Below are 12,500 nucleotides of genomic sequence, written 5' to 3'. Positions count from 1 at the left end.
CCCCACGACCGCCACAAGACAAGCCAAGGCGAGAGGAGAAGCCTCGCTCACTCACTGAAACATTACTATTTCCATCCGCTGTCCGTGCCTTGCAAGTGCCATTTCCCTCCCGACCTCTTCAGGTACGCTATTCTATGTTCATGTAATTATTATTATTATTATTATTATTATTATTATTATTATTATTATTATTATTATCATTGTCATCATCATTGTCATCATCGTTATTATTGATTGTCTGTTCTGTGTTCCTATGATACTTTTGGGTCTTTCAAGAGGGGTCTAAAGACTTATCTGTTCAGCTTACGCTTAATTAATTCATTCTTAGAGTTATGGTTCGTGTATTTATGGTTTTTCATTATCATCACCATCACCATCATCATCATCGTCATCATTATTACTTAGTTGTTATTTGTCTTTGTGGTACTGACACTCGCTGTTGTTGGGTAAGAACTCTACTCTTGTCTGAAGTAACCAGCTGCACAGGATGCTCAATCAGATGTGGTGTTTAAAACGTACAGGGTTTTCTTTCAAAAAGCCTTGTTTGTGCACAACCATGTCCTAAGGTCTTATCCTTGTCTGCTTCCTTGCAATTCAGTAAAACTCTTCCACCTATCATGCGCTTCATATTGGTTGATGTTTTTATTGTCTGAACTGTTTGTATAGCTCAGCTAGAAGCCAGTGTAGAAAGGCAACGCACAAAATCAATGGCCAGATCAATAGGCTGCAGCAGGCACACATACATACTGACCACATGTGCACCGGTATGTGCCTTTCGCCTCTTTTGACGGAATGAGCAAAAGTGAAAGAATGTGAGGGTTCTGGAATCAAACCGGGGTGACTGTTCGTTGGGTAGGGACACTGAAGCACTGGGGCCTGACTGTTCGTTAGGTAGGGACACTGCAGCACTGGGGCCTGACTGTTCGTTAGGTAGGGACACTGCAGCACTGAGGTGACTGTTCGTTAGGTAGGGACACTGCAGGAATGGGGTGACTGTTCGTTAGGTAGGGACACTGCAGGACTGGGGTGACTGTTCGTTGGGTAGGGACACTGCAGCACTGGGGCGACTGTTTGTAAGGTAGGGACTAGGGACACTGCAAGCGAGTGGGAGAGAGAGATGGGGTGGGATCAGGAGTGTGTGTGTGTGTGTGTGTGTGTGGGAGAGAGAGATGGGGTGGGATCAGGAGTGTGTGTGTGTGTGTGTGTGTGTGTGTGTGTGTGTGTGTGTGTGTGTGTGTGTGTGTGTGTGTGTGGGGGAGAGAGAGATGGGGTGGGACCAGGAAATGACCTGGGCCGGACTCAAACCTGGGTCCCCGTGGGCACGCAGACCCCAACATGGTACGGGCACTGTAACCAGTTGCACCTCAGCGCCCCCCGATTTGACCATTCTCAACCATTCATGCAAAACCAGCCATGCCCAGTGGTGTTGTGTTGTTGTGTCCAGACATGGTAAATTTGTTTCATCACCACATCAATTTGACTTTAAGGATCGAAGAATATTAAGCTGTTTGTATCCTAGGCCTCCATGTCAAGCCACAGCTTGCTAAATCATGCTGACATATTACAGGAAGTTTTCCGCTACAGAGCTATGTGTGTCACTGGTGTGTGTGTGGAAGACTTGTGGGAAACCTCCACTTCACTTCACATCACTCCACACACACACACACACACACACACACACACACACACACACACACAGGCTCTCTAAGATTGTGCAGATGAATGAGCCTTTAGAGTCAAGCAAGTGGTTTCTAAAAGCATCTCTGAAAGAGTTCCAAATTTGACAGCATGGCTTCCCTACACTCACACACACACACATACTTACACACACATCTGTGTTGGATTTCTGCACCTCGTTCTCACTGCTACTTTGTGCAAGTGGGTCTTGAGAGTCTGTGTGTGTGTGTGTGTGTGTGTGTGTGTGTGTGTGTGTGTGTCGGCAGCCAAGAGGCCTGATAATAGCTTTTGAATGCCTCATGAATAAGTCACAGGAGGCTTACAAATGTATTATGCATGGCTCATTACAAAACAGGCACCTTCACCTTCTGTAAAACAGCTAAAGGGATTCAACAGCCATTAGCCTAGGGGTGGCCACACACACACAGACCCAGGGGGGCACACACAACGCTGCACAACTCATTGTTCTCCTGACTGCTGGCCCTATGGAGGTGGGTGTCAGGAAGAGTGTGTTATTAGCGATGACATGCACTGACTCGGCACCTGTTAAGAGGCTTAAGTGTGAGGCTAGCTGCTAAAGCTAACGCTAGTTGCTAATGCTAACGCTAACTGAGCGCAGGACCAGACGCAAGCATCCTCCCACAGGGGAATCCCAGCTCCAGCCCTGTTTCAACACACCTGATTTAACACACCAGGCTCTGCAGAGGCAACTAAACAGAAACAATGTGATCTTTGGTGCATAGAGTTAGATGGGTGATAATGGTCCTGTTGATCACACATTATACAACAGTTAGGTCAAGTCGAACCATTAATTAGCCTAATTTCTGATTGGACTAGAGGCATTCCATGAGTCATCACGAGTAGCAATATCTAAGGACATTCCTACTCGGGCATTTAACAGCTAGTTTAATTTGAGTGAGAACACTGAGTAAATCAAGAGTACGTGAATGTTGGCCCCAGCTGTGGCGCAACTGGCTGGGGCACCTGCACGGTACGCCGGCGACCCGGGTTCAATTCCCGCCCCGTGGTCCTTTCTGGATCCCACCCCTGCTCTCTCTCCCATTCGCTTCCTGTCACTCTCCACTGTCACTATCATAAAAGGCCAAAAAAATATATTAAAAAAAAGAGTAAGTGTTCAATTTAATATGAGACGTATGGAAGTAAGGAAGTTACTGTGTGCACAAGTACATTGCAAGATTTGGTTTAGCAACACCAAGGCTACCAGAGTTTTTTTTTAAGAATCAAAGAAAGAATGAAATGTAAGAATGAAAAGCAAAGATTCTAGAGCGCTACGCACCGCGCCGGACGTCAGGCGTGCGGCGCATGGGATGTGATGGGAAAAAACAAATCTAGAGGCTAGATGCGCTTTGCCAAACTCGAGTCAATTTAGTTAATCTACCAATGATATGAGAGGAACAGCTGTCATTCTAGCCTAATGTTACTGGCCAAACACAAGCAGAGCAGGGCGGGTCTTGGCAACACCGTCTGGTTGAGATCCGATGTAAAGAATAATAGAGAGGAGCAAATAATGGCAGTTTTTAGCCTTTTATCTTATTTGGTTAAAATTGTGGCACATGGACAAGTTCGTTTTGATCTTTTGAATGATCATTTTTGCTAGAGGCCTAGGCCTAACATTCAGTTTGTAGCCTAAGAAAGTCACAGACGTTTGCCTGAAGGTAGCCTAATGTCAGGATTAATTTATGGTTGTCAATTATATAGGCTGGGCCAACAAAAATGGGGAAGCGTTTGTCTTTGTTACACCGTAACTTAAATAAGAATAAAGCAATTGTCCTCCAGAGCTCAATGTTCCATCAGCCAGCGTCAACAAAGTTAATCAAGCAGTTCAAACGTTTAGCACCAAATGAAAACGAGATCTTCCCAAAACAATTCAGGCTGCGTGAGTGGAGAAAGAGATAATAATAATAATAATATGTTTATTTTATATAGCGCCTTTCTCAAACCCAAGGTCGCTTTACATAGTAGGAAGGCAGGGAAACACAATAACAAACAAACAAACAATACAACAAAGACAAGTTATCTGTATGAAACAATGTGTTGGGTGTGGAGGAGAAGTGATCATTAAACAGAAAGGTCTTGAGATGTGCTTTGAAGAAATGAAGAGAAGGACAGGCACGAAGGGGTTGCATGGTGTATTTTTCAGTTAGCCTATTAGCTGGTTCGATTTGCATTGAACTCAATGAACATCAAACCAGCTAATAGACTTAACACAAAAAAAAAAACACCATGCCAATCTCTAGGTATGGTGAAGGGTATGTGGTGATGTAGGGATATTTTAATTCCAAAGGGATTTCAGGATGCACAGTATCCTGGATCCATAAAATAAGTGGCCTTGCAAAATAAAAAATTCTGCCTGCCTCTATAGGAATTTAACATAGGGGTCGAATACGTATTATCCCTGTATTTTAAGGAAGAACATTTATTTATTTACAATACATTCTTCATTCACTAAAATTGGTGTTCGGGTTGGATTTTTAATCATTTTTTTAATTAAGGCATTAAGATCAATTTCTAACAGATTATTTTATATTCCTCTTCAACGTGTAGATGGTGGTGCACACATATACACACGCACACACACACACAGGCACGCACATACCATCGGCATCGGCAATTAGAATGGCCGATACATAATTACAAATTCAGTAGGATTAAAGGAAAACCAAATATTCATCATAATTTGGCTGCATTTCCAGTATTGGCGTTACGTAGTCGTTTGTCCACCAGATGGCACATCGTTGCAGTGAGACGTAATTTTGTTGGAAGTTAATCTAAAGTGGGTTGGAAAGACAATACGCTTCCTACAAGGACAAGACTGTAGTTTAGTATATAGTAGTATATTATATATACTTTTTTGATCCCGTGAGGGAAATTTGGTCTCTGCATTTAACCCAATCGGTGAATTAGTGAAACACAAACAGCACACACACAGTGAGGTGAAGCACACACTAATCCCGGCGCAGTGAGCTGCCTGCTTTAACGGCGATGCTCGGGGAGCAGTGAGGGGTTAGGTGCCTTGCTCAAGGGCACTTCAGCCGCGGCCCACTGGTCGGGGCTCAAACCGGCAACCCTCCGGTTACAAGTCCAGAGTGCTAACCAGTGGGCCACGGCTGCCCAATCCCAACCGCAGTTTACCGCAGAGAACGTCTAATAAGGGTAGGATGATTTTTGCATGACATTTCTGCATGACATTGCATTTCTTCTTGAAGCCAAAATAAATCTGAGAATGTTTATCGGACATGCTTGGTTTTTACTGCAGGTAGGCTATGTTAATCTTAAGTTATATCAATAGCCTAGGACGTAGGTAAAATAATGTTACCATTAGCATTGGTTGAGTGATGGAGGCCAATTTGATTATTGATGTATTTGTAGAAAACCATAAATGCGGTTATAGGCTACCAAGCAAATTGATAACAGCACTAATTGTATCTTTCGACTGTCATCTCATTTGCTTATGACCATAACCTAGGCTACTAACAGGAGCTAAGTGAGTTAGCCACAACACGTTTTCTACGTGATGGTTTTCTAATGGAAAATATATAGGCTACCTGAAAGATAACCTGTCTATGATGCATCTTAAACACCGGGCTTTGACATTTCTGCTCAAAGTCTCAAAAAGCATCTGAGTCAACGTTCATTCCCAAACACCCATATATAGGCTACTTCAATCCTCTATTTTCAAAGGTGATTCAAGTAAGGAAGAGCATGGCTCAAAGTAAAGTAACTAGGACTGAAACTATATAAATTTGTCAAAGTGAATCATTTGTGTCAACTCGCCGCAATGTAGATTTATTAACGCACCCGTGATGATCTACATCTCCATTTAAACCAAATGTTTTAGAGCGCACGTTGAGAGATGTATCCAGGGCAGGGCTGTACCTACACATATTTGCACATGCTACAAAAATCATTCTTTGGGATGGATGATTTAGTACCAACGTTACACCGGTCCGATACAGTTTTGCCTATGGCTATAGAGTGAGACTGAGACGCTTTTTTTTTGTTCGAAGTGCGTGTTTAGGGTGTGAGAGGGCAGTCGATGTGCTTTGATTCCAGCTTGGTATTTGTAGTCTATGCAATTAAAAAACATGTGTGTGTGAAGTATCCAAACAATGATAACGCTTTCATTATGGCTGCTTTAGCCACAGACCTTGAGCTACTGTACAGTGGGTTGGGTTCCATTAAGTGTCCACTTCATTCGCGCTTTCCATGATTCACACAGCTGCGTGAAATGTATTAGGCTAGCCTACTACTGATATGCAAAACTATTAACTTTTCGCCAAGAGGTGGCAGCTTAAATCCGCTTGATACTGTAAGCCATTGATTTCCAAAGAAGATTTTATTTGGGTCGCCAGCATAGCCTAGTGACAATTTGTGTTGTGTAATAGGCCTAGCATAGGGCCTACCTTATATAGCTTATAGTTTGTTAACAGTCACGGTTTTGTCATAACTCCCTCTATGCATTTTTGCATTTAGAATAGCTCTGAAACCGGAGGGGGGACACGTCGCAGGGGGGGCGCCAGTGCATGGATATCTCAATCGCAAAATTAAACAATATTTCTATCGGGCGCCTACCATGGACTAGGCTGGGTTAACTCAGCCTGATCTGCCGGCGATTTCTTTTTTGATTTCTTAAAAGATTGAGCTTGGTCTGGACCTCATAGTTGCAAAATGCAAGGGAACATGAATCAGCATATTATTTGCACGAGCAATAACGGACAGTAGCTCTTCAACTTGGCCCGTTAAAATGTGTATGAACAGTCTAGCAACGCATTTCATGAAGGCCCTTTTGGACATGTCAGTTATTTGCACCACTGGGTAAAACTGCATTTTGTTTTAGACTACTGGTATTTAATTTGTGCATTGACAATAAAGCTGAATATCATATGAACTAGATGACTAAACTTATGCATATGTAGAAGAGGAAACATTCACAAAAATCCATGACATGACCTCTCTTCTTGATAGCTGTTGAAAACTGCATGGAACTGACAGGGATTGTTTTGTTTAATAATAAATAAATAAATACATTATGCTGCTACCTTCTGCTTTTCCCAAATACAATGTAGCCTACAGGTGTACCTTTCATCAGTCCAGTTGCAATGGATGGACTGTGATGAACTGCCCTACTTGTGATTGTTTAGAGATTTTAAAGGTTTTATAACAATGCTACAATTTTTTTGGCAAGTGCTACAAATCTATTCACCTTTGCAGCGCCAGTAGGCTACTTTGTGTGCGGCCTGCAAACACACATTCCAAACAAGCATAACACAAAAGTTTCAACAGTGGGGGATGGAGTAGAAGATGGAGACAAATTCATTAATATGATTTATTTTCGCGGAATGGATGTACAGGACTGAGCGGCAGTCATATTTTGTACCGCTATGCGGTACATCTAGTTTACTCTAAGCTTTCTTGTGGAAAGTATGATTCATGTGTAAAATGGGCACACAAGCACAGGAAAGTTGTAGGAGTGCGTGTATGGAGCTGTCTTTCATCTCCTTGATGAAAATGATACTCTTTTGCATTCATTTCCTATGGCGGTCATTTTTGACCGTAAACAAAAAAACTGTGACCAAGTTGAATAAATCACTCAAAATTCAAAGAAATTAGTCACAATGAATTGTTAATGTGTTCAAATGCCTTTTCTGAAGGATATCATAAGGTCTTGAGGCAATCTGATGAAAAATGCCATATTTATGGTACAGGGAATGTGTAAATCGATCATTTTTGACCAGAACAGTGTTAGAAGGTTAATTACAGTATTGCTGGGGTTTGCAGTAGGAGAGGTAAGCATGGTTTGGTTGGTATTGTTGGGACTTGCTGTGGGTTAGGATATGATGGTTTGATTAGTTATAATCTTGTTGATTTGTATAATATAATAGCTAAAGATGGTTGGTTTAATTACAGTATCATTGGAACGTAGCATAGGGTAGGTGATGATTGGTTACAACAGTATTGCTGGGACGTACCGTAGGACAGGTGATGATTGGTTACAACAGTATTGCTGGGACGTACCGTAGGACAGGTGATGATCGGTTACAACAGTATTGCTGGGACGTACCGTAGGACAGGTGATGATCGGTTACTACAGTATTGCTGGGACGTACCGTAGGGCAGGTGATGATTGGTTACAACAGTATTGCTGGGACGTACCGTAGGACAGGTGATGATTGGTTACAACAGTATTGCTGGGACGTACCGTAGGACAGGTGATGATTGGTTACTACAGTGTTGTTGGGACGTACCGTAGGGTAGGTGATGATGAACTTGATCATGTGACCCATAGGCATGTGCTGACACAGCTGCTGTCTCTCCGTTGGGAGGGCCGGCTGGTACTGGAGCCGAGCTGGGGGAGGGGGAGGGGGGGACACTAATTAGATACTTACTACAGGGAGACTAGAGCTTACTACACACTTACTACAGGGAGACTACAGCTTACTACACATTTACTACAGAGAGACTAGAGATTACTACACACGTACTACAGGGAGACTACAGCTTACTACACAGTATGGGCAGCCGTGGCCTACTGGTTAGCACTTCGGACCTGTAACCGGAGGGTTGCTGGTTCGAACCCCGACCAGTAGGCGCGGCTGAAGTGCCCCTGAGCAAGGCACCTAACCCCTCACTGCTCCCCGAGCGCCGCTGTTGATGCAGGCAGCTCACTGCGCCGGGATTAGTGTGTGCTTCACCTCACTGTGTGTACACTGTGTGCTGTGTGTGTTTCACTAATTCACGGATTGGGATAAATGCAGAGACCAAATTTCCCTCACGGGATCAAAAGAGTATATATACTTATACTATACTATACATTTACTACAGGGAGACTAGAGCTTGCTACACACGTATTACAGGGAGACTAGAGCTTACTACACATTTACTACAGGGAGACTAGAGTAAACTAGTAACTTAAAAGTAGAATCGACGATGCAGCCACACCCCCAATGTCACGTCCAGCGTGTATAGTCTGAGCGAATTAGCCTAGAAAAGGGTCAAAGGTGGAAGTAAATACAGCAAAAGCATATTTGGTATCATTTGAATCATAATTTTCTGTAGATTAAGAATTTGTGGTGCCTACAGCGCAGATTTGTACCGATAAAAATATATAGGGCTTTGAATGGAGCATGGCACAATGGTTTTTGGGCCAAAAACTTATGTTAGTACATCTTGATATTAGCTGATATCTCTTAAGCCAATTAAAAGATATTCATCAAACTTGGTCTACTTACCCACTACAAGTTGTCAAAGAGCTGGCAAGACAATTTAGGTCTTGAGGTCAAAGGTCAAGGTTACAAGGGGTCACACAAATAACTCACATGCAGTATTTGGTTCATATCTCCAAAGCAGACTGATGTATCTTCATTAACTCTAGTACATTTATTGTCTATACAAGTTAGATGAACTTAGGGACTCAGGGCCATGGGGTCAAAGGTTAAGGTCAGTTTCATCCCCTGACATACAAGGTTATAGACGGTGGAGACATGCTAATCAACATGCCATGTTCAATTCAATTACTGTAAATATAGTGAACTTTTGTTATGTAGCACAACATAGACTTGGTTGTTTTTGACATGGGGAGTCCCTATCTACAGCACAATGAGTTTAATACCCCTCCTTTGTATATAAGAATCAAGTATCTGATTGCAATTACTGTAGGCAAATGTGCTTAGCAGTTACATAAGTGAAATACTTCCACTAGCATAGTCATGACCTGACCAATATCTCTTTCAAAATTGCCAATGCAGTCCTTTCCACAGTACAAGCAGTGCTACTTCCAGCTGTAAATTATAGCTTTCTCTGCTGTTGTGACTTTCCATAAGTTAGTATGACTGTTAACTGTGGCCCTTGCTATTTTTCCCTTCATGGACAAGGTGTTGTCCACTTTCTCCTGGCAATTTCTGTGACCCTGTAGACTAGCATTGTCTTCCAGTTTTGATGTTAGTAATGTGGCATGTCCGTTGTTCTCTGTTCAGTTGAAGTTAGGGGTGGGCAAAAAATAATATCTAAATATTTTGGAAGATTTTGACGGTAGATATCAATAATATAATTAAATACGAATTTGTTACAAGCCACCTTATAATTTCTTACAAAGCACATTAAGGGACACAAAGTATTAGGATAGCAGTTCATTTTCGAAATTTTGTTTCTGAAAGATGAGACTGTTGTAAGTTTCCATAAGTTAGTATGACTGTTAACTGTGGCCCTTGCTATTTTTCCCTTCATGGACAAGGTGTTGTCCACTTTCTCCTGGCAATTTCTGTGACCCTGTAGACTAGCATTGTCTTCCAGTTTTGATGTTAGTAATGTGGCATGTCCGTTGTTCTCTGTTCAGTTGAAGTTAGGGGTGGGCAAAAAATAATATCTAAATATTTTGGAAGATTTTGACGGTAGATATCAATAATATAATTAAATACGAATTTGTTACAAGCCACCTTATAATTTCTTACAAAGCACATTAAGGGACACAAAGTATTAGGATAGCAGTTCATTTTCGAAATTTTGTTTCTGAAAGATGAGACTGTTGTAAGAAGCAATATTTTCCCCTGGGATGAATATCAGTGTTTAGTTGTGCTCAGTACTGTCTTGATTCATTATTTTCCATTTCACTGCAATGTATGATGAGACTGACTCTCGCCAGATGAATTTCGTTCCACATAGCTCCACTAATCCATCTGGGATCGATCCATTGGAGTGGTGTTTCAGAAGGCTGGGCCTTATCAAAAATCCTTGCATATGATTGGATAAGCCACTTGTCCGTCCTCTATTAACATGCAACTTCAACCACTCACATTGAAGCCAACCCGTGACGCTGAGAACAGTCTCACAGTCGCTTCTACGCTACGTCACATCTATGAAACTCCCGTCCTGCCTACTGATTGGCTCTACCATAAAATCTGGTGCCGAAATCACTCTCAACGGAAGCAATCCCAGATGGATGTGAGTGGAGTAAACATTGGTCTAGTGTTATCCAATTGCGTGCAGGATGGCTATACTGTACTCTATATTTTATACTCCTCAGCCCTTGAGAAGTGCCACCCTCTCACGCCATCTCCATCAACACCCTTCACCAATTAGTATCAAGCAGGGTCGCTTACATTGGTGGAAACCATCTTCCCATCATGCATAAAACTATATGCAAACCTATGTAATGCATAGGTAACATATGTAAAATAGTGTAACCCTAAGTTTTTCTGGTTCCTTCCAGTTTGGTGAAATAAGGCCTTCTTATCTTATTCTCTTCCTAGCTGGACAGGCCCTAACTCATAAGGCACAGTGGCCTCCTCATCCCTGTCCTGTCCAGTCCTCACTAGCTTGATAACACCCCCTCTGCCTTAACCATGTAAGGAGGAGATCCTCTCATCCTGGTACCCCCAGTACTTTATGAAACCCATGATTACATCCCTTCACATCCTGAAAACCCACCATAATACCTAGTAGAATCCTATCAGTCCGCTGCTGCCGTTGCTTATATGCCTACTACCAACTTCAGGGAACAAAGTATAACTATTGCAATGCGATGCAAGGGTAGTTTTTATTTCTAACAGTATTCTATCAACATAGACATTTACCTCAATTGTCTGGCGTTATAATTTAAGTTGAAGGAAATAGCTGTAGATGACAATGTTTATCAGATGTTTGACAGAAATGGTTTGGATTTAATCGAAAACTCTGAACTGAAACAGTTATTTTAAAACAGGTATTTACACAGATGTTTGCATTTTTAAAACAGCAAATTAGAAAGGCTACTACTACAATACTAAAATAAGATGTAGAGGTTGAAACAACTGTTTTTATACAGAAAATAAAGTTTGTTTTGCTTTAATAAATGTCTTAATCTTTTTTAATGTCAATTCAGATAGTTTATTCTATGCCTCAGCCAGCTATAGCCTCATGACCTTTAACCTCTACCTGTGACTCCATGATCTTTAATGCCTTATTAGTTAATTTAGGCTTAATTAACTGTGTTGGGTTTAATGAGGATCCTTCAATCTGCTTGAGAGGTATAAAACAAACATTGCATGTCAACTATGACCTCACGTGACCTTGACCTATAGACCCAAGACATTAAACACCTACTAATTTCATCAAGAACTTATGGTGAGTAAGTACACCAAGTTTGGTAAAGATCATTTTACCAGTATGGGAGATATCAGCTAATATCTATATACGATTTTGGCCCAATAATCATTATACCATGGTCCATTCAAAGCTGTATATCTTTTTTCTGGTACAAATCTGCACTGTAGGCACCTGAAATTCTTAATCTACATGAAATTACGGTTCGATTGATACCAAATATCCTTTTGCTGTATTTACTTCCACCTTCAACCCTAATTCGCTCAGACCAAGACGCACAAACACACATGCACGTGCTGATTGCTGAACTGCAGCGTCAACACTCCTCTAATTTTAGGCTGCAGCCAGTTAAAAGATAGGCCTACTATACACATCAACCTACCGAAATCAAAGCCCCTCTTGCTACTTTGAAATCACCGGTGTGGAAGCAAAGATTGTTAAGGCGGTGGAAGTATTCGTTCATTCACGTCAATTAAAACTAATTTAGCCTACTCAACTTAGCAAGTGAAAAGATGGTCTAATTACAGTCCAAAGTTACTTTAAGGCTTAAAATGCATATTTATAAGTACATATTCCATGAACACTAACCTTGGGTCTCTTCGGAGTGTGCTGAAACAATCAAATTAACATTCTGTGTTGTTTCATTTTACTATGTTCACGTCTCTGTTTCAGCCTAAAGTTAGTTCTGTTTACATTACAACCTTGCGGTTGGAACGGTTCAAAGC

The 12,500-nt window shown here is 41.6% G+C and overlaps 1 protein-coding gene across 1 annotated transcript in view; it reads right to left on the bottom strand.

The window, feature by feature from the left end:
* LOC143122389 (putative flavin-containing monoamine oxidase A) overlaps positions 1-12,500 on the bottom strand; it is a 59,994-nt gene that overhangs the window by 18,817 nt on the left and 28,677 nt on the right. The window contains exon 8 of the mRNA XM_076283196.1: positions 7,944-8,044. Within this exon, the coding sequence (XP_076139311.1) occupies positions 7,944-8,044 (101 nt within the window). The remainder of the gene's footprint in view (positions 1-7,943; positions 8,045-12,500) is intronic.

Source organism: Alosa pseudoharengus, unplaced genomic scaffold, assembly GCF_046254945.1.
Source record: "Alosa pseudoharengus isolate Yale_2024_CS ecotype anadromous, Long Island Sound unplaced genomic scaffold, YU_APseudo_1.1 YU_APseudo_1.1_scf_14, whole genome shotgun sequence".
NCBI lineage: Eukaryota > Metazoa > Chordata > Actinopteri > Clupeiformes > Clupeidae > Alosa > Alosa pseudoharengus.
Note: the sequence above shows the minus strand (reverse complement) of the source record. Positions and strands in the feature narration are given on the sequence as shown.